General features: G+C 44.0%; 1 protein-coding gene across 5 annotated transcripts; it reads right to left on the bottom strand.

Moving 5' to 3' along the window:
• Positions 1–385: 385 nt before the first annotated feature.
• On the bottom strand, positions 386–22,427 carry RIBC2 (RIB43A domain with coiled-coils 2). 5 transcript variants are annotated; one of them, XM_084811304.1, is made up of 7 exons: positions 21,905–22,427; positions 20,005–20,086; positions 15,529–15,873; positions 12,535–12,653; positions 6,641–6,868; positions 2,751–2,917; positions 386–681 (listed from the first exon to the last, which is right to left on the bottom strand). In XM_084811304.1, the coding sequence occupies exons 3-7, from the start codon at positions 15,863–15,865 to the stop codon at positions 600–602; spliced, it is 933 nt and encodes a 310-aa protein (XP_084667430.1). In that variant the 5' UTR covers positions 15,866–15,873; positions 20,005–20,086; positions 21,905–22,427; the 3' UTR covers positions 386–599. The 5 variants fall into 5 exon arrangements, with proteins under 5 accessions (XP_084667430.1, XP_084667429.1, XP_084667432.1 ...); XM_084811303.1 differs by having other exon boundaries at positions 22,154–22,427; XM_084811306.1 differs by having other exon boundaries at positions 20,024–20,086; positions 22,154–22,427.

The following is a 22,427-nucleotide window of genomic DNA, read 5'->3' as shown; positions in this document are numbered from 1 at the left end:
CTACCCAATTACTTAAACACCTTATTCTAATTATTCCCTTAAACACCTCATGCAACCAGAGGTTCACTTACTTTTGCACATCCCTTGACTCTTAAGTACTCATTGTTGGCCTCATTTATACATCACTTGAGTTCAGAAGTCACGGAATTGGTTAATACAAACCCTACTGGATATTTAGAAAAGGACTGGTTTTGACTCACAAAGGCTATCGTGGTAAAACTATGGAATTTCTGTAATTATCGTTAGGGTTCACACACTTTCTCACCACTGTATAAGGCACTGAACAATCCTAAAATAATCCCACTTAACTTACCGAAATCAGTAAAAATTTAAATTCTTCAAAAACCATTATAGTGAAAATCAGTAACTTGTCATAAGCAGAACTGTAAACATCTTCTATTGTTTATTCCTTCTTTGTAAATGCAAGGTTCCTCACAGCTCTTATTATAAATAAAAGTCTAGAATCTGACTTTCATAAATTCCAATGCCAAGAAAAACAATATTGGTGTAATGTTTTCTTTATTACATAGATGAGAGTTCATATAAATATTCTACAAACATTCTAGATATGTCTCCAACAGTGAACAATGGCTTCAACATCACCGACTAGTGGTGTTAAACTGTGTGTAATACTGGCCAGAAGGAAAATTTGCATATACTTCTTCATCAAGATAAGCTTGCCTGGAAATAAATATATTCAGTTAATATATGTTGTCTATTTACGATAATAAAAACATAGCAATAAATGTATACTGAATATATATTTCTTTTTCTAGGATTGTGTGTCAAACCAATATCAAATATTTTCTCTAATACGTGAAGTAGAGTTGCCACCAAAACCCCAGGAGTATCTTGAAATACTATAGGCAATTGTTATGAAGTCTGTCATTTTGAAGAAGTCCAGTGTGTGTGTTTGTTTTTCATGCATATTATTATGAAAAATGGATGAATTTAGAATAAGCAAATCCACTAAAGAATTTCCTTACACTGAGCATTTTGGATCATGTATAACAAAATTTAATCAAAACAAAATAACTGTCTGTCCCTTGCCAGGGCCTGGGCGAGGCCATATTAAACTTTTGATCTGGGATGGATGTCTCTAGGCCAGGGTTGCTGAGGTCAGGACTGAAGCTGGAGAGGCTGGAAGCTGAAGCCTAAAGAATAGCAGGCAGACAGTAGTGCTCTATTGATCAGGTAAAGGCAGAAAACTAGGATCCTAGGGGTGTCTCCATGAGCGACTTACTCCGAGCTGGCTGCGTTTGGACATCATTAGGGACACATGGTGTCCTGGCCATCTTGCAGCCACTCCAGAGTTTCATGCTGAAAAACCAGTTCCTCCGACACCACTTTTAGTCCAATTGTTTTCCTTAATTCGGGTTGTCTGCACTTCTGTTGTGGCGTGCACCACACTCCGCATTTACTCCGGCATGATAGCCTTGCCCAGGGGTGTGTCTTTCTCCTCACTGACTCCAGTCAAGGGATGTTTCCCCAGTGTTTTCCCCACCTGTGTTTCCCCGCTGTTTCCACCACTTCAGGGCTGGCCGTCAGAGTTCTGCACTACCTCATGGCGTTTACTTCACCCTGCCTACCACTATACTCTGCTGGCCATTCCCGCAAAGTATAGATGTGCTCCGGGCAGCTTCTAACTTCGTTTTAAAAATTAAAGTGTTAAACCAAAATAGTGCTTTTGTTGGCAGTACCTACACCTCCCCGCCATCTCAGTATGTCACTATCTTTCATTTGTCCAGCAATACGTATATCCCCCCATCTCACTACTTCACTGTGCCACTGTTTGGGGACATAGCTATTGCTGGACAAATGCGTGATAGCGATCTAGTGACACTGAAAACCCCTTGCAGGTGTTACTTTTTAAAAACATCTTCCTTTCTGGATGGGTGATTTCTTTCATGTCTCTATCACACATTTGGTCTATCATGCAACTGCACTATCACACGATTGTGCACTTGCATGATAGAGCACTTCCGTGATAGAGCCACAGAGACATGAAAGAAATCACTCAACCAGAAAGGAAGGTTAAAAAAATTACACCTACAAAGCAGTTTTTAATGTCACTAGGTCACTCTCTCGCATTTGTCTAGCAACAGCTATGCCCCCTATCTCTCACTATGTCACTATCATGCATTAGCGCTATTGTGTGACAGTGACAAAGTGAGATAGTGGTTTTAGAAGGGGAGAAATAAAAAAACAATTGGGCATAGCTTGGGGAAGTGGTCTCCTCAGAAGTAACTCCCATTGTGGTCAATGAGGCTAAGTGTCCATCCATCACTTTATGGGAGTATCAGGAGAAGGAAAAAAGACAGCCTGGATGAGGAGGCTTTCTTATTGGTTGAGCAGCCCCTGCCAGTCTGATGACATTTACTCCAATCTCCCCACCCGGAAGTATGTTCTGTGAAGCAACTTTTACTGGAGCGGTGCACTCACTCATCGAGCCCTGTGTGGACCAAAGCACACAAAGGCCAATTACTTAAGAAAAATCTGGGTGAGCCTCCCTTCGCTTCTCCTTCCATTGTTATGGAGACAGGGTCCTAGTCCCTGTCCAAGCCTGACCAATCCAGAGGTTTTATACTTGCCTGCCAATCACAGGTGCTGATGTGGAACACCCCTATACCTTTGTGAGCCTGAAGAGGGGTTGGAGTACACACAGAATGCACAGTAGCTCATCAGACTGAGTTTCAGACTCAGCCCATGAGGTTCCTGGTAAAAGCCCCAAAGTCCCTGATACTTCCTACCTTGCTTTCTGCTCCTGGGAGAGATGTGCATTCATATTATCTAATGCTCTCCGGAGCTCTCGATTCTGACGCTGCTGGTGACGTTCATAAAGCAATGCTGCCCTGGCTTCCTGAATGCGCTTTCTGTCCCATTCTGCATTTCTCTGACTTTCTTCTTCTTCCAGCCTCTATGGCAAAAAGGGAATATTTGTTATTTCTTCATAGCCAGCAACTAATACAATCGCCCCAATTGAACTAGGGCTTCCTGGCCGAATGAGGGGACATATGTGTAAATGATGCTTTGGGTGCCTTCTCCTGGGCTGGAAAGCTACTCCGGAAATCACATTCTCCGCAATAGCGCCAACCATCTGGAGGGAAGTGCAGGGCAGGCCGGGGAAGGAGCAGGGAGGACTGAATCCTGTCCTCCACTCCCAAGTTCAGCTCTCAAAACAGATCACACACACATAACCCACAGAGTCATTTCTGTGAGACCCTCATGTTTTCTCTCTTCTTAGGCCTAGTTCTCACAGTGGAGGTAAACCTATGACTGTAGGTGGGGGCTCAAATGACTGAATACTCAATACAGAAAACAAATAAAATCCCTGCATACAGAAAGCTAGCATGTCAGGGAGAAAGGTTATAGCCTACCCTTCTCCCTGACATAGTTGTTTTGTAGGTGTAAGAATTTTTTTTTGTGAGGGAGCATGCCATTATAGTGCACCTCCAGATACAGACTGATCCTTTCCAGTCTGGCTTTCAGCCTGGTTTTGGAACAAGAACTGCCTTGGTCACCTTAGTGTCAAGGGCTCCTTGGAGGCCTCTCTCAGTCTAATCCAGTAGCCAAGTCCAGACACAGACAAAGGGATTCTTTTCAAAGCTTTATTCCTCTTTTACAACTTAACAACTCTACTGTTAGTAACTAGATACGAGCAGCAGAGTACCTGTGCCCTAAGTTGGAACAGTTGGTCCCCGTTTGAAAGGGAATCACTGGCAGACCCTGAACATAAAGGCTAGGGAGAGTCCCTCCCCTTTTCCCTTGGATCCTCTGGGCGCAACCATTGTTTGCGCGCCATATGGGCACTACGCCTCCTTTCCGCGCCCTCCATTTGGCAATTGGCGCCGCTCTCTGCGTCGGCGTCCATCAAGTCTGCTTCCCGCGCTGTCACTCCCAGGACTGCTATCTAAGCTAGGAATGCCGGTGGGAGGAATCTCCGTCAGCTGTTGGCCCTGGGAAAGAGGAGCGCGCTCCTCTCCCAGGAGCGACTCCTCTTCCTCAGAATCAGAACTACTCTGGAATTCTATGGGCTCAGTGTCCACCCTGACACTTAGTGGATGGCTTGTGCCAGAAGACAGACAGTGGGAGTGCAACCCTGTTGATTCTCCTGGACCTCTCAGCAGCATTCAGCAGTGGTATACTTCTGGGCTGAGGACTGGTGGTACTGTACTGAATGGCTCCATTCATTCTTGACAGGTAGGACTTAGAAGGTGGTGTGGGGGAAGCCTGCTCCTCCCCTTGGCCAGTGGCCTATGAGGTTCTGCCATCTTGTCCCCCATGTTATTCAATATCTACCTAAAACTGCTGAGTGCGGTTATCCAGTGATTTTTGGAGGAAAGGAACTTCCAGATTCATGAATGGTATTGTAAAGAATAATATAAGAAGGGCTAAGTTATAAAAGTAATAAATGAAGTTAATGCAGTAGAAACTTTAGCCTTTCTGGATGCAGAAAATGTGTCTAAGCAGAGAGAGCATTTCTGGGTCTAGGTGTGGGAAAAAATGCTATGGAAGGAAAATTCTACCCCTGGGGTTCTACATAAAGCAACAGCAAAACTAGACATCTGGTTGGAAAGAGAACATGCCAGGGTTACTCTTTTCATCAGTTTTGCTTGCAATCTTTATTGAATATCTAGCTATGGCTATTCGAAATTATCAAGGAGAGAATCCTAAAAGTAAAAGTAAAAGCTTGGGACACAAGAAATAATGTAATGCTGAGTGTCAGATCCTATTAAATCATTACAGCTGATGACATTGGAAGTTTTAGGATATATATGTTTTGATTCCAAAACAGATTTTCATTTTGACAACCAGCATAAATATCTTATACAATGTTTGTTTTTCTTGGAAAAAAGCCAATAATGATGGTGGCAGTGGTGTTTAGAGCTGGGTCTGCATGCCTGGAATTGGCAGCCCCACCCTGATATACCTATGGGGAATTTGGCCACAGGGCCTACAGTTCAGAGCAGTGCCACCTCTGGACTTCTCCCAGAGTCCCTGCTGCAGGCAGTCAGTCAGTCAGTTTACTTGCCCACCTGATAGTGGCAGAGGTGGCCTGGCAGCCAGACAGAACATGGAAATATATTTGGAAGACAGGCACGCAACTGACGTCAAATGTCAGCTTAACCCAAAATATTTGCCAGACAGTAGAGGACTCCATGGAGACTTAACATATTATTTCCTAATTGTTGCTGTTGCAGCTGACATGCTGAATGTTTGGTGGGAATGTCCATTGATGTAGAGATTTTGTACAAAAATAAGGACAAAAAATTAAAGAGATAACAGAACTGGAAACTGTATTAAATCCCATAATTATTCTCTTAGGATATTTAGAAGAGGTAAGATCAGAACAAGAAATAGAAACTATATATTGATGACTGCATGGACTTTAATAGCTTAATATTCAGGAAAAGCAAACACACCTACAACTGTGGAATGGGAAATTAAGAGTTAGTGTTTAACTAATGTATTAAATTGACTAACTGGATAAAAATTAAGGGAAGGGAGTTATTTATTTATTACATTTATATCCCACCTTTCCTTCAAGGTGGTGTACATGGTTGTCCCCCCACCCCATACTTTATTCTCGCAGCAATCTTGTAAGGTAGGTTACGCTAACAGACAGTGCCTGCCCTGAGGTATTCCAGTGAACTCCGTGGCTGAGCAGGGACTTGAGTCTAGGCTTCCCCAGCCCTAGTCCAACATCCTAACCACTATACTGCACTGGTGTGTGAAAGAATTAATTGTTTAGATTTTATTTAACACTGTAGTCAATGTACTAAATTAATGAGATTGAGAGAGCCATCCTATCGAATTGACACGAGATGGACAGGGGGCTCCAATCTCTGTCCAGCCTATGCAGCTCAGGAGGAGCGAGGGAAGCGATGGAGGCCTTTTAGTCACTCTGTCCTCCTTTCCTTCAGCTTCTGCTAGAGGAGAAGTTTCTGAGTGGAGGCTGAGAGACTTGTGGATCTGGTTGATCCACACCCTCTCTTCTCCATGCCACAGTCACAGCCCAAAATGCCAATTTCCTCCCCTCCGTGACACCAATCTCAAGGAGGGGGAGCCACCGCAGAAGTTTTCCACAAAGGCTGGGAGAGGTGGGGGCCAAAAATTCAAATGGGGATCCCCCCCCCCCAGAGTCATAGCTTTGTTTACATCCTTGGAGAGGGAAATCCCTAATATCCTATGGCCTCTCGGACAATGTCTAGGGACTGTAGGATTGCTTTTTGAACTGGACTGAGCTGATGAAAGATTCATTTGTATTTAAGACTGTTAACAGAATACTGAAATTGTCAGACTGACATGGATATACAATATAATTAATTATATAGTATTTTTTCTCTATCAGTTGTTAGATACTGTAAATTATTGGTAATTATTACTTAAGAAATTAAGCAATTATATATCTTAATATGTTATTTTTTTTTAAAGTCTGGCAGTGACCCTGTGCACTCCCAAGGAAGTTGTGGGATCAGAGTGGCACAAGGTGTTACGTGTGAACTAGCCCTTTCTTAAGAGATTAGGAAGACCGATGCAAAACAATTATAATTATTTAGGTGTTTTTTTTAAATCCCAGTAAAGAACAGCCTTAATAAGACTCTGCTATGTTTCTCAGTGATGATATAAAATTGAATACCAGCTTTTCTAGAACTTGTTGCATCTGAATATCACGTATTTCTTTCAGTTGATCTTGGCTCATCCCTTTCCATCGGTCAGTAATCACTCGACCCGCACCAAAAGAGCTGACAGCTTGCTGTGGGTTTTCAGACAGCAGGTCTCCTTTAAGCAGATTTGAGATCTCTGCTACATTATCTTCTTCTTCTTGCTGCCTTTCTAGTCTTCTTTTTTCTTCAGATTCAGCAGCCTTAAAATTGACAGTGATGAAGGCAAAACTTGTAAGAGCACCAGACAATCATTTGTTATTCTGGGGGAAATGTATCTTGTCTTATGTAGTCTGTAATTCTTAATGAGCATGGCAATACATGTTTATATTGCCTGCTACACCAGGGGTGGAGAACCTCTGGCCACCAGGCCAAATGCAGACCTTCAAGACTCTTCATCTGGATGTCTGGACTCGACTCAGGCCACGTCCACTCTCGAAACCCCATCTGGGTTATTAACGTTATTCACTCTGTCACACTCTGACTGGGTTCGCACAATATGACAATCCATCGCAGGTAACTAGCCACGGTGGGTTGTTGTGTCGTCCGAACCCAGACCGCTTCCTGCAAGGTGGCTTATTTTTGGACAACAAGCCAACCTGAGAACCCATGGCTTGTTCTAGGGGTTGCTCAACCCCCGGGCAGTGGCTTGGCCGGGCCTGCAAACGACGATTGTGGCCCTGCTTCAGAACAGCGGCAGGGGTTTCTGCTGCCCGATGCCCTTTACCCACAGTGGGTTGGCATACGACATGTTAACCCACCATAGGTAAAACAACCCCTGCTACAGAGCGGTGGTTCTCAGGGAGGGTTAATAATCCACTGTGGGGACACAGTCCACCTGCAGACGACACACTAAGCAACAGTAGGTTGTTCCAGAAGAACAGCCCAGCTTTGCTTGGCATGTTGTGCGAACCCAGTCTTTTCTTATACATTACTCTGTAAACTGTGAGGAACACTGATTGCGCTAAATAAATCACAATAATAGCTGGGTTTTTTTAAAAATTAAAAAGTAAATAATTTGCTCTTAAACATAAAACTGCTTGAATGAGAGACATTTTCATTTATTGTAATAACTGAATTATGCTGTTATTCTAATTTTAAATATTTATCAATGTATTATTTAAAATATATTATTTAATTTGAGGATTTATATCCTGCCTTTTGATTGCATGACCCTCAAGGAGGCTTTCAGCAGATGGCAATAATACAAAACAAATAATAAAAACAGCAATAAAGCCCACACATATTCACACAACCCAGCACCCCTTAGCCCTGTGGCCAATGGATGGGGCTAGAGTATGTTTCCCTTTCTTTCTACAGTCCCAGGATGCAAACTTTCTACAGCTGCTTCTTCTATGACAGTGGTTGGGGCCAGCTGTATACACCCAATATCACAAAACACCATTTGTTCAAATAATTTTACTGTTTAGGGAAAATTACTTAGTCTTTACATTTTATTTTTTACTGCGTATTATTACTTATTTTGATAGGACTGACAAACTAAGTACTGTATAAAAGTTAAAAAGAGACAAGCCCTGCCCACAGTCTAAATAGAGGCAAAGACGAAAAGGAGAATAGGTAATGAAGGGAATGGAAAACTGGAGGCCAAAGGATCCAACTTAAGAAGACAATTTTAAATGATGGATTTTCAAGTAAAATTCAAACATGGATGGAATAGCGCATATGTCAGGATCACGAACTGCAGAATGAGAGAACAAAGACAAGGAACAGAACAGCAAACCTTAGGTTTTAAAGTAAGAAGCCTAGAACATAGTGAGCATAGAATCATAGAATCATAGAATAGTAGGGTTGGAAGGGGCCTACAAGGCCATCGAGTCCAACCCCCTGCTCAATGCAGGAATCCAAGTCAGAGCATCCCTGACAAATGGCTGTCCAGCCTCGTCTTGAAGGCCTCCAGTGTGGGAGAGCCCACCACCTCCCCAGGTAATTGGTTCCATTGCCGTATTGCTCTGACACTCAGGAAGTTTTTCCTGATGTTCAGTCGGAATCTGGCTTCCTGTAACTTGAGCCCATTATTCCGTGTCCTGCACTCTGGGATAATCAAGAAGAGATCCTGGCCTTCTTCTCTGTGACAACCTTTCAAGTACTTGAAGAGCGCTATCATATCTCCCCTCAGTCTTCTCTTCTCAAGGCTAAACATGCCCAGTTCTTTCAGTCTCTCTTCATAGGGCTTTGTTTCCAGTCCCCTGATCATCTTTGTTGCCCTCCTTTGAACCCTCTCCAGCTTGTCTGCATCCTTCTTAAAGTGTGGTGCCCAGAACTGGACACAGTACTCCAGATGAGGCCTAACCAGTGCTGAGTAGAGGGGAACTAGTACTTCCCGGGATTTGGAAGCGATGCTTCTATGAATGCAGCCCAAAATAGCATTTGCCTTTTTTGCAGCCACATCACATTGTTGGCTCATATTCAGCTTGTGATCGACGACAATTCCAAGATCCTTCTCGCTCGTAGTGTGGTTGAGCCACGTATCCCCCATCTTGTAACTGTGCATTTGGTTTCTTTTTCCTAGGTGCAGAACTTGGCATTTGTCCCTATTAAATGCCATTCTGTTGTTTTCTGCCCAGCACTCCAGTCTATCCAGATCACTTTGAATTTTGTTTCTGTCTTCCAAAGTATTAGCTATCCCTCCCAATTTTGTGTCATCTGCAAATTTGATCAGCATTCCCTGCACCTCCTCCTCCAAGTCATTAATAAAAATATTGAAGAGCACTGGGCCCAGGACTGAGCCCTGCGGTACCCCACTCGTTACCTCTCCCCAGCTTGAGAAGGTCCCATTGATAAGCACTCTTTGAGTCCGATTCTGTAGCCAACTGTGGATCCACATGATCGTTGTTTCATCTAGCCCACTTCGAGCTAGTTTGCTCATCAGGATATCATGGGGCACTTTGTCGAAAGCTTTGCTGAAGTCGAGGTATATGATGTCTACAGCATTCCCACGGTCTACAAGGGAGGTGACTTGATCAAAAAATGAGATCAGATTTGTCTGGCAGGACTTGTTTTTGACAAATCCATGTTGGCTTCGAGTAATCACTGCATTGTTGTCAAGGTGTTTCCAGATGGATTGCTTTATGATCTGCTCCAGAATTTTCCCAGGGATTGATGTCAGACTGACTGGTCTGTAGTTCCCAGGTTCCTCCTTTTTACCCTTTTTGAAGATAGGGACAACGTTAGCCCTCCTCCAGTCATCTGGCACTTCCCCGGTCCTCCATGATTTCTCAAAGAGAATAGACAGCGGTTCTGAGAGCTCTTCTGCCAGTTCCTTTATGACTCTAGGATGCAGTTCATCTGGCCCTGGAGATTTGAACTCATTCAAAGTAATGAGGTGTTCCTTGACCATATGCCTGTCGATCTCAAGCTGCAATCCTGCCCCTTCAGCCTGTACTTCGCCTTTGCCAGGGGGGTCATAGACCCTCTTTTGGGAGAAGACTGAGCCAAAGTAGGAATTGAGCACCTCTGCCTTTTCTTTGTCATCTGTTATCATTTTGCCATCCTTATTTAATAGCTGAACAACCATTTCTTTCCTCTGCCTTTTACTATGCACGTAGCTGAAGAAAGCCTTTTTGTTGTTTTTAGCATCCCTCGCTAACCTCACCTCGTTCTCCGCTTTAGCCTTCCTGACGCCATCCCTGCAATTCTGTGCTACCTGCCTGTACTCTTCCTTTGTTACTTGGCCTTCTTTCCACTTCCTATATGTGTCCTTTTTTGTTTTCAGGTCATCCCTAAGCTTTTTGTGAAGCCACATTGGCTTCTTCTGTTGTCTTCCACCTTTTCTTCTTGTTGGAATTGTTTGTGATTGTGCCTTGAGAATTTCCTTTTTTAAAAGTTCCCACCCATCTTGGACTCCTTTTCTCGCTAGCATTGCTTGCCATGGGACCTTACTGATCATTGTTCTGAGTTTATTAAAATCAGCTTTCCTAAAATCCAGGGTACGCGTTTGAGTACACTCGGCTTTTGCTTCCCTTAGAACCAAGAACTCAAGTACAACATGGTCGCTTTCCCCCAGAGTTCCTGTAACTGCTACTTTATCCACTAAGTCATCTCTGTTGGTTAGGATCAAGTCAAGGATAGCCGATCCTCTAGTTCCTTCCTCTACTTTCTGTAGGAGGAAGTTATCCGCCACACAAGTCAGGAATTTCCTGGAGGGGCCATGTTTTGCAGAATAAAGATAGATAAGGAAGAGCTAAAGAATGCAAACATTTAGAAACCAGATTAAAGGAGCTAAAGAAAGGGGGAGCCAATGTTATGCAGGGCAGAAAGAAGAAGCAAACATGAGATAAATGAGAATCAGAAGTAATCAGATGGGCCCATGGGAGGTGTGCACAGCTCTTTTCCTCTGAAATATTGGAAGTCTGAATTCCCACATGTTCAGTCTAAGGGTAAAAATATGAGCTCTACTCATAAGTAAAAAAAAAGAAGGCACCGCCTCTCAGCCTATTCTACCTCACAAGGAAGGTGGGAGGCTTGGAACTATGGTTTTTGTCACAAGCAGATTTCTAATACTTTAACTTGAGTCTCTTTGTCACACTGCTCATAATTCATTAAACCCCATTTTATTTTGGAGGGAATTCCCGAAGTTTAGCCAGAATAAACCAATGACTTAAACATCAAAAGGTCAAGCAAATCAAATATCAAACTTCACTGTTGTTGGTTCTCTCTCTTACTGGAATCATTTACCAGAAAATACAAGCCAATTTTTAAGTTTTGCAGGAGTCCACTGGAACTGGAGTTTTCCTACAAGCTTGGAAGGATTTTATCCCAAATGTGCTATCTAAAAATGATCCCCTCCACTACCCTAAAAAATCCTGTTTTTTTATTCCTGGAACAAAAGATTGATCATTTCTAAGAAAAAATGGAAAAAACAATTATTTCTATGTTTGAAGGATAATACTTTGAGTGAAACTAAATAGCCAGATAATAATGGGGGATTGTTTAGTCCTGGAACAGTTCCGAAAACATTTCATAACTATAGTCTGTTTCATCCAAAAACGTCTTCCCTCCTGAACTATCGCAAATCATTCAAACTCTGCAATTTAGGTGTCTGTAATAAAACATTTTACTGGTGGTAGTGCCAAGCAGAGCATAGTCACTAAACTTGCACCTCCCAGCATTTTCAGAGATACAAGGCAGGTCTAATTTTGCTTGCCCTACGCAAGAAGGTCACAGAGTGGAGAGCAAACAAATGTTGCACTATCTGCATGCCCACCAAATACTATCTCAGCACTTTGAAATAAATGTTGTATGGAAAAGCTAACTTCTGCTGCCCTATCAATTAAAATCAAGTATCATACAGATATGTTCCAAAATGAAAGGGAGAATATCATATGTGATTTAGACCTAAAAAAAAGGCTGGAAATCTAGTGCAATATAGTAAGGCCCAGCCAAATATAACAGATCCACAATTGTGTATATCTGTTGTATCAAATAGACTTTATTCAGCATATTAGTATTCTGCTCATCCTCTGGGGATCGCAGAGCCATATAAACTAGAGCTATCCTATTACGCCATCACAGTAACCCCGTAAGGGTAAGTTAGGCTGAGGCTTGCTAAAATCCATCCAGTGACCTTCAAGGCTGAAAAAAGACAAGAACTTGGGTTTTCTTGATCCAAGTCCAATACTCTGTCAACTAGACTTTAATAACTCAAACTCAATATATCACCTTAGTGGTGTTATACAGGCAAATATCCTGGGATAAAGCATATCTACAGAGGACATAAAAAACCCTTCTTTGAACTGCACTGCTCTTAACGCTTTTTCCAATGTCTTATTTGTTGGACTGTATTATAGAAAACTTGGAAAATAATAATGCATCTTTGTCTTCTTTCCCCCAGTAATTAATATTAACTTACTAGAGCTTTATTGAATTCCTTAGTAGTGACACAAATGGCTCGTCTTGTTTCTTCATCTATTCTCTGAAGGTTCATAGCTTTTTGATCAAGTTCCATTCTGTGTTTGTCATGGAGATCATCTAAATTAGTGAAACAGAATCAGATATGCATCCAAATGTCATACTGTAAATCCGTTTCACTGTGGGGGGGAAACCACCCCACTATTTATTACTTGTCCTCTCTTCTGTTGTTTCTGTCTGTTCCTCAGTTCTTGACTCATTTGCCCAACTCCCAATTAACTAGTAATCCCTCCCATTCTTAGCCCTGGCTTACTCCTTCCATGATACATGAGTGTTCATGCTCCATGTATCTGAATGCCGTAGGACGAGAACAAAAGCACTGATGGGTTTTGTCAATCGTAACGTATCCTCTCCTCCACCATCAGTGTGACTAAGCAACACCTGCCGGATACACACCAACTCTGGCAGATGCTCTCCTCATTCTGGGAAGGATAGTGGTGGCGGCGACAACCAGAGCTCTACTGCTGACGTTGTGCCACAGAAGCTTTTCAAAGTTACTAAAAAGGGGAGGAAGATAAGAAGCCTCACCATCACCGTTGTCCCCCTTGAGTGCTGGAGGGGGACAGGGACACCTATACCGCACCAGCAGCTGGCATGTTTCCAGGCCCAATTTGAAGTGCTTCTTTTAACCCTTAAAACTGTGACTGTTTGAGGACTTTGGCCATGACAGCCTGCCCACACTCTTGAGGTCATCTGCACCCCGGACAACAACGAAGTTGGTGGACACAGGGGACGGATGGCCACACATCTGTGGAAGACACTACAACTGGGTGCACCAAGCTCCGTTGCTGTAGGTCTTTAAGTGATCCTTAGGGAGCAATCCTATGGCCGCTAGACAGTGGCTAGATGGCCATAGGATATGCCGTTTTCCGGGAACTGACCTCGGAGGCAGCACGGAGAAGCCCCATCCTCCGCGCTCGGAATAGGAGCGCGGAGCAGCTGAAAAGGGGCAGGGCTGGGGGCGTTCCAGGGCAGGGAGAGCAGATCAGCCTGTACGACACATCCTACATGTTGTACAGCAGCCTCCTCTCCCACTTGGCCCCCCCACAGCTAGACAGCTGAAAACAGCTGTCTAGCAGAAAAAGCAGAGCAGGAGGAGCATGGAGGGAATGATCCCCCCTGTGCTTCTCCTGCCTTGCTTTGGATAGGCAGCGGCCTCCGAGTTCGGAGGCGGCCACCTATCTAGATAGGATTGCACCCTGTTTTGGGTGGCTTTATCTTAAGTTAGTTTTATCATTTTATTAGACTCCTGAATGGAAATTTGTGTTACTGGATTTTAATATCTGTATTAGGCCGGAAGTGTTAGTTTTAATCTGTTGGTTCTTGTTATTTTTTGCTTTGAAACTCTGTGCTATTGATGTTTTTATTGATTACTGGAAACTGCCTTAAGAGGGTTTTTACACTTAAAGGTGGCTTATAAATATTTTAAATAAATGTAGTAAAAACAGAGAAAATGAGAGAAAGGATGACCAGATGCAACGGAGGACAGTACTCATTTATATTTAATCGTTATGCAGTATAATTAATTTCAGGGGGTATAGTTTTTTCACCCCTATATAATAAGCGGTACCTTCCAAAATTATCTCTTCATGATTCTAGTGACCCTTGAGTAGGGGTGCACGAAAGTCACTTACCTGGTCTCACAGCTTGCTTTGCGGTGGGGGGGGAGGCGCTTCGCTGCTCCCCCCGAAGTTCAGGCCGGGCGGGGAGGCTTCCCTCCTCGCCCAGCCGAAATTCAGGCCGGGGGGGAGGCTTCCTGCCTCGCCCGGCCGAAATTCAGGCTGGGGAGAAGCGCCCCGTCTCCCCGGCTGCGAACTTCAAAAGAAAAAAAACAAACAACGCCCCTGTGATAGGCTACGTAACGATTAACGTAGCCTATCATGGCTAGATCTACAAAGTCAGCCATGATAGGCTACGTTAATCGTCACGTAGCCTATCATGGGTGACTTTGAAAAAGGAAAAAAAAAAGCGCGTACGCAAATGGCGGCCCCCATAGGGAGCCGCCATTTGCGTTCCTTATTTGGTCCCTGTAGTCTATGTAAAGATTTATGTAGACTACGGCGAAAATAAGGGCAACGCTATTTGCGTTGTCCTTATTTTCGCCGTAGTCTACGTAAATCTTTACGTAGACTACAGGGACCAAATAAGGAACGTGAATGGCGGCTCCCTATGGGGGCCGCCATTAGCCGTACGCGCTTTTTTCTTTTTCAAAGTCACCCGTGATAGGCTACATGACGATTAACGTAGCCTATCACGAATGACTTTGCAAATCTAGCCGTGATAGGCTACGTTAATCGTTACGTAGCCTATCACAGGGGCGTTTTTGTTTTTGTTTACTTTGCTTGTAATGGCGGCGGCGGCAGCCGGTCAAAAGACCGGCTGCCGCCCCCGCCCCTGACGAAGACCTGCCGAACCGCCGCCAGGACCCGCCGCTGGGAGGGACATTCGTGAAAGGTTAAGTTCCATCCCGGGGGGGGGGGGGGGGGGAGAGAATTTCTCCCCGAACAACCTTCAGAGGACCGAATGCGTTGGCGCTCGGCCCCCCGAAGTTTCGGGGAGAAATTCTCTCCCATCCCTACCCTTGCGACACAAGGGCAGGTATGGTAGGAAAAATAAAAATAAAGGTGAGCCTCTGCTTGAGAAGCTTGACAACTACTAAGCTAATCCATATGCTTAACTCTAAATTTTATTTAACTAAGATCATGTTCTCCCCAAGGGGGCAAAACTGTGCCTGGACTGTACTACTTCAGACAGCAGGTGGGGCCTCACAAAACTGAATTCTCCTCCAAATAAAACCTCCTTCCACATATAAAACTAGCATGTCAGGGAGAAGTGTTCTAGTTTTCCAAGTGTGATGTTTTTGGTGTGGAGGAGGATTCAATAACTGACATGTGGCCAGCTGCACAATCAAATTCACAGTTCCATGTTCACTTACCTGCAAATTTTTTGTCTGCCAGTGCATTCTTCCAGTCTCTGTTTTGTTGCAAAAGCCATTCTCTTGTCTGCTCCTTCTGGAATTTCTGCCTATTCTCATTGTTTAAATCTTCCCCCATAAACTTCTGCAAACCAGATACAGTACATCGAGGGTCACTGTCTGCGAGACGAGCAGGAGTATCTTTCTTTAGGGCTTGAGGGTCAGACAAGTCAAATTCACGGCGTGTTTCTGGTCGCTGATAATGTTGGCGAAATTCATTAAGAGCTTTGTTTAGAATTTGCATGTCTCTTTTCTGTCGTTCATCCAGCATGCAGAGGATCTTGTCATTTTGTTTCATTTCTGCAGCTAGATTTTAACAAATGTGTGATTCAAAATCCAAAAGTAATGTTTATTTTTTAAACCAGGGGTAGGCAACTTGTGGCTCTCAAGATGTTTTGGCCTCAAGTTGCCCACCCGTTTTTAAATCATCTACTAACTTATCAGGAAAATAATTAAAAAACGTAATACTATGGGTATTAACAACTACATCCAAACTACATATCCAGTGATTCTGTGCAGGGCTAGCCCTATATTTCAGATGAACGTGGCTGGCCTTAGGCAAGTGAATTTGTGGATGGCAGATGGTCAATTATTTATTATGTTTTTACTACCATGCAGGGGAAGGAGGCACTCTCTGGTACCAAAATGTCTTGGGCTATCGCCAATTCTGTATATAGCTTCTTCTAATTTCCTCTGTCAAATGCAGTTTCTCACACTACTGTATCATAGGTGGCTGTGGGGGCTACTTTTTGGGTAACACTGGGCTTGTTATGCGCTGTGGTACATGCCGGGCAAGATTTGTATAGTCACCACTCAGCCACGGCTTAACATGTTGTTTGAACCCAGGCAGCGTGGCTTGCTGGAGGATTAAACAACCCTCAAATAACCCTACAACAGCCAATGGGAGGGTTGTTTATCTGAGGGCTGTTTAACCCTCCAACAAGCCTCGCCCCCTAGGTTCACATGACGTGAACTGCGGACGGGCAGTAACTATACAAATTGCACCGAGCACGCTCCACAACTCAAACAAGTCACCGTGGCTTATTTAAACAAGTCCACTTGGCTTGTTTTGATTGTGCAAACCAGGTCACTGCTCTCAAAAAGCTGAAGAGATGCAAAGGAATATATTTTTATTGAATGAACTTATGTTGGTAGAAACATGCAAACATTTAAGTAACACAGTAAACAGGCAGCATAGAAAGACTGAAGATTAACATAGCTAGAAAGAAAGCAAAGCTGGTTATAAACACAGTAATTTTCATAAATTCAGTTTACAACTACAGAAGCATCAAACAAGGGGTTTCAGCCTATTGTAAAAGGCAAAAAACTAAGATCTCTTTTTACTTCATTAGGCACAACCCTTTATACATTTCTATGTCTGCTTAAATCTCACTGATATAAGAAGGTACATATTCTGTTTGGTTTGGGGGAGCCAATGCTGTTTTAAGAGACTAGCACCGGGTGTTTGCCTGTTTCCCCATGCTTGAGTATTTATAAACAAAAAGACATTACAAAAATCCCATATGCTTTCAGTACTCTCTTCACAAGGGAAATGACCCTGTAAATCAGGGCTGAGCAACCTTTTTGGCTCCCAGGGTGGCATGCAGTGCCTGGTGGTGGGCTGGGGTCACGCATGCACGCACACACTTCCCTCCCTCCTACTCACCCAAATCTCAGCACGCAGGGGATGGAATTGCTGGATGGGAAATTTAAGTCTCTCTCCACCCACAGTGATCCTGACCCTGTTAATAGCAGCAAGGAAACAGCAATCTCTGCATCAGGATCACTGACAGGGGGGTGAGGTTAAAACCCCTCCTGATCTAGCCATCCTAATCTAGATCACTGTTTTCTGCCCCCAGTTGACACCTGATCAGCTGGATGGTGGGGAAAAGTGGGCAGGCTGCCCAGGGCTCTGTGGACTAATGGCCCACGGGATGCAGATTACCCGTATGTGCTGTAAATACTGCCTTTGAGTGGTGTGTGCGTGCGTGTTTTGTGTGCAAAGACAATACAACAGAACTTCTACTCAGAAATGCTTCTACCTGCTTCTTTCCTTCATGAGAAGGCTGAAAAGCTGAAAAAGCGATGTTATTGCAAAAGACTGCTAAAGCCCAGTAGTATTTCCCAGTAGTAACGTATGGCTGTGAGAGCTGGACTATAAGGAAGGCTGAGCGCCGAAGAACTGATGCCTTCGAACTGTGGTGCTGGAGAAGACTCTTACGAGTCCCCTGGACTGCAAGGAGGTCAAATCAGTCCATCCTAAAGGAAATCAACCCTGACTGCTCATTGGAAGGACAGATACTGAAGCTGAAATATTTTGGCCACCTAATGCGAAGAGAAAACTCTCTGGAAAAGACCCTGATGCTGGGAAAGACTGAAGGCAAAAGGAGAAGGGGACGGCAGAGGATGAGATGGCTAGATAGCATCACCGATGCAATGAATATGGACTTGAGCATGCTCCGGGAGAGAGCGCAGGACAGGAAGGTCTGGCGTGCTATGGTCCATGGGGTCACGAAGAGTCGGACACGACTGAACAACAACAAAGCATGTGTGAACGATAGGCTACAATGCTTGGCTGCCCCCACCAGGGTTTATAATACACTCCTCTGATGTATTACAAAACTGAGGGGCTAACTACATGTTACATGTAAGGGTGCGTAACATAACCCTGACCATTGTTTTTTGATTTTGAAGATAAGCAGCTTGGGGGCAATGATATGGACCCGAGGAGGAGGAGACGGAGATTAACCCCTTTCCCATCTGCTTTCTTCTCTAAACTACCCCCACCACTTTTTACTCTGAGTTTTCAAACAGACATTAGGAAGGGTATATATGGGTGTGTCTGGAACCCATTGGGGGGGGCATACTTACTTTGGAGTGGAAAACCAGAAGGCGCAATAAGGGTTAAGCACCTGTCCTGAAACTGTTTTTCTTTTTAAAAACAGCCATGATCGTGTGCAACATATAGCTAGACCCTTACATTGGTGCAAAATAGGGCATAATCTATGTTCAAACATAGTAGATCTATACTGGTTCAACTGTCATTACAGTTTCAGTTATGCTCGCCAGTCTACAGAACCCCAGTGTGTTTCCGTTTCAACTTGCAATGAAGGCAAAATAGCCTCCTTTATTTGTGGGTTAAGAGTGAGGCAGTGTCTACTGTCTGTTTGGTGACTGGTCTTGAGAATATCTACACATTCTGGGAAGGGTGAGCTGGAAAAAAATCAGAGGGATTACCCCACTCTTAACCCACAAATAAAGGAGGCTATTTTGCCTTCATTGACCAGTATACCACGGAAAGTATTTGTCCACTCAGGAAGTGAAATTTTTTCTTCAATGTTACCAGTTACTGCAATTTATTATTGAACATGTTATATCTACAGGAGTACCTGATGAAGATTTTACAGAGTCGAAATGGAAACACACCGGGATTCCGTAGACTGACGAGTATAACCGATGTTGTTTTGAAATTTTGACTGACTTTATAATTATTGTTTTGTAAAATCAATTGGCATAATTGTACCACTAATCGCTATAATTTTTGTAATTAACTGGTCTGGTGCAGTTGTGTAGGTCTCCTACACCTAGAGTGTTTGTACTGAAATGGTTACTGAGGACCTTGTCCTTTCTGTTTTATATAGTCAATTGTCATTACATCATCCCAAATAATCCTGAGGAACTTCCAGACAGAGGGCTCCTAGCACTAATAATTGAAAGGCATTGTGCAGCTATTCCATCTTTTCCTCTAACAGATTTTTTTCTGGAAAGAAAAAACACAGAAGTGACAAGAAAATACAGGACACTTACGAGTGGAAGAGAATGTTGTCTGGACCATCCATAAAATTTTGTGAAAGAGGCAAGGCAATGGCGCAACAAAAGTCTCATCTGGAAGCACCCCTGGTGCCAGACCTTGTTACTACTCAGTCACCAGATCTACCACAAATGGTAGACCTGTTGTCTAATACTATCAGGGCTGGCGCAACTAGATACAAGAGGTGCAGCACCAGGAAAAAACGTGCGGTTGCAAAAAATAAATTGTGCAGTTTAAAATTCAAATGACACGAAAGTTATGTTACCTGATGTAAAAAGTGGTTGATAACAATGTGAAACATAGAGTAGTCCAGGCACCTCTTGAGCCCTAAACCCTGATCAAGCATACCCATCCCCCCCACTGCCAAAGACACTTCTTGCAGATTCTAGTGCTGCTATGCACAGATGTGTTATAGCAGTGTATGCAATGAGCACAAATTATAACCACATACTATTGTATAGCTTTGTTCCCACCCCTGAAAAACTTTCTGCAGGCACTCATGTCCATAGCAGCAAAATCATAGATTACTAGGATTATTATTTAAGAAGAAGAAATTTGAGGAAAAGAACACATTGACTGTAGTTCGCCAAATTACTGTATTAAAAACGACTGGCTTTATAATATACCAATTGATTCATCACATGCCCTCTGAGTTGCTTCTTGAATCTTTCTGTCTTTGATTTGTGTGTCCAAAGCTTCCTTTTCAACCTGTAGTAAACAGGAACAAAACAAACCCTGATTCAGATGTACAAGTCTGAACATATTTTAAAGTGAAAACTGAAACCACACTGGGCTGACTTCAACATAACATCTGCTCTTCAGGGTACACCATTTAGACGTGATCCACTGAACAAGAATTATGTGGAACACACTGACCATGTAACTTTACCAAGCCTGATCCGTTTCTGTGCTAGATACGGGATGTCATAGCAGTTTCAAGGATATTAACTCATTTTGTGAGCTCAAGACATTACCTTGGAACTGAGAAGTATGTATTGATCCAAATTATGTAACATCTGCTTTACAGACACATTCTAGACATCTAGGCACAGGGGCTTGCACATTTCTAGTGAAAGCCAGCGTGGTATAACAGAATGTTGGAATGGTACCAGGGAGATCTGTATTCAAATCCTTGCTGAGTGGCTTCGTGTGTTACACTACAATTGTGTTCACTGTGAGCACACTGATTTTACACTGCTGTTTCATGCAGCAAACACACAAGATATGAGTTACAGACTTAGCCATCAAGCTCACTGAGTGGCCACCACAACTCTGATCACCATCTTTGAGCATACCTCACAGAGCTGTTGTGAATCATGGGACAACCCTGTGAATGAAGTGGTGAACTCCTCAGAGGATACAAATGCATTAAATAATTGTAATCCATGCGGGGTGGAATATCATGCACACTTACTTGAGAATAAGCTCCATTAACCTCCAGTAAAAAAAAAATTCTCTACCATATATGCTTATTTTTTGTTAATTTCCTGTATTGTTGCCATTGTGTGAAAAGTTTGAAATACTCAAAAAGAAATACTTTCAAAACATGTTGAGAAGATATACATTTGATGCATGGAAGATATATAACCAACTCTAAAACTCTGTTGCATATGGAATGTAAACTGGAATTAACTATAGCAATTACCAAACTTATGGTGCAGTCCTATACCCACTTACCCAAGAGCAAGCACTACTGAATGCAGAGGAACTCACTTTGGAGAAGACACACATAGGATTGCACTCTTCGCAGTAGTTGCTGCTATGATTCTGAACATTTCAGAAAGGAGCTATCCTCATAGATCATATAACTCATAGAACCATAGGGCTGGAGGGGGCCTGCAACACCATCGAGTCCAACCCCCTGCTCCATGCAGGAAGCCTATTCCCAGGCAGTCTCCTATCCAAGTACTAACCAGGGCTGACCCTGCTTAGCTTCCGAGATCAGACGAGATTGGGCGCGTCCAGCCCCTGATCATTGAAGAAATATTTGTGGCTATTAACTTTATTCTACAGGGTTATCCAAGTCTTTCTGCTGGTCATTTACAGCAGGGAGGCTCCAAGATCAGTTACGAGCTACAGGAAAGTTCTTATCGTGACCCTCATTGGAAGGTTGTGGCACGGTCCTTTAATAACTATTAATCAGCCTACGGCTGAATCTACACATAGCGGTTATACCGTTATTGTACCGTTATAACTCTTGGTGCCCATCGGTGTCATGTGTACCAATAGTTATGATATGTCACGCGTACCAATAGTTATGATAACGGTATGATAAGCCGGTGTGGTGTAGTGGTGAGAGTGTTGGGCTGGGAGACCTGGGTTCTAGTCCCTGCTCAGCCCCGGAAGCTCAATGGGTGACGTTGGGCCAGTCACAGACTCTCAGCCCAACCCACCTCACAGGGTTGTTGTCGTGAGGATAAAATGGAGAGGAAGAGGGCTATGCATGCCCCCTTGGGTTCCTTGCGAGAGGAAAAAAGGCAGGATATAAATGCAACAAATAAATAATACACAAAATAACGGCATAACTGCTCTGTGTAGATTCAGCCTACGTGAAACGACATCCTTATTAAAATACGTTTCATCGCTCCGGTCTCAGAAAGGCGCGTATCTGGGTCGATCCCTGGTGTCGCGGGCCCGTAAAAAAAAGAAAAGAAAAGGCGCCGTTTCTCTCAAGACGCGGGCACTCTGCCCATGCTCAGAAGCACTCCACCCGGGATGCATCTGCTCCCCACCCGCGAAGTCGGGACCCCCGCGCACGCCCCGACGCCCCCTTACGCCGATGGTCCTGGCTCTGGCGTCCAGCACCCGGCTTTGCCTCTGCAGCTCCCGGAACCGCCTCCGCTGCAGCGCGGTCGCCTCGGCCAGGTCTGGCCGGTGGTCCCGCTTACGCATCGCGAGCGGCGGGCGACAGCGGGGCTCCCGAGGAGGCGGCGGCGGGTGTGAGGGCCGGCGAGCGGGGCAGGGAGGCGACGCTGCGGCCGGACGAGGCTCCCCTCAGCGGCCGCCTGGGCCCGTCCTGCCCACGACGCCGGCAACACAGGGTTGCCAC

Source organism: Heloderma suspectum, chromosome 7 (genome assembly GCF_057233095.1).
Source record: "Heloderma suspectum isolate Gila_16-S chromosome 7, 16-S_ref, whole genome shotgun sequence".
Lineage (NCBI taxonomy): Eukaryota > Metazoa > Chordata > Lepidosauria > Squamata > Helodermatidae > Heloderma > Heloderma suspectum.
The sequence above is the reverse complement of the archived record's forward strand: the minus strand, read 5'-3'. Positions and strand labels throughout refer to the sequence as shown.

Coding starts and splice junctions, on each gene's coding strand:
- RIBC2 (XM_084811303.1), bottom strand. CDS start 22,270: ATGCGTAAGCGGGACCACCGGCCAGACCTGGCCGAGGCGACCGCGCTG. Junction 12,654..15,528: donor GGCAGACAAAAAATTTGCAG/GTAAGTGAACAT, acceptor TCACTAATTTAG/ATGATCTCCATGACAAACAC. Junction 2,918..6,640: donor AACAAGTTCTAGAAAAGCTG/GTATTCAATTTT, acceptor TTTTTGCCATAG/AGGCTGGAAGAAGAAGAAAG.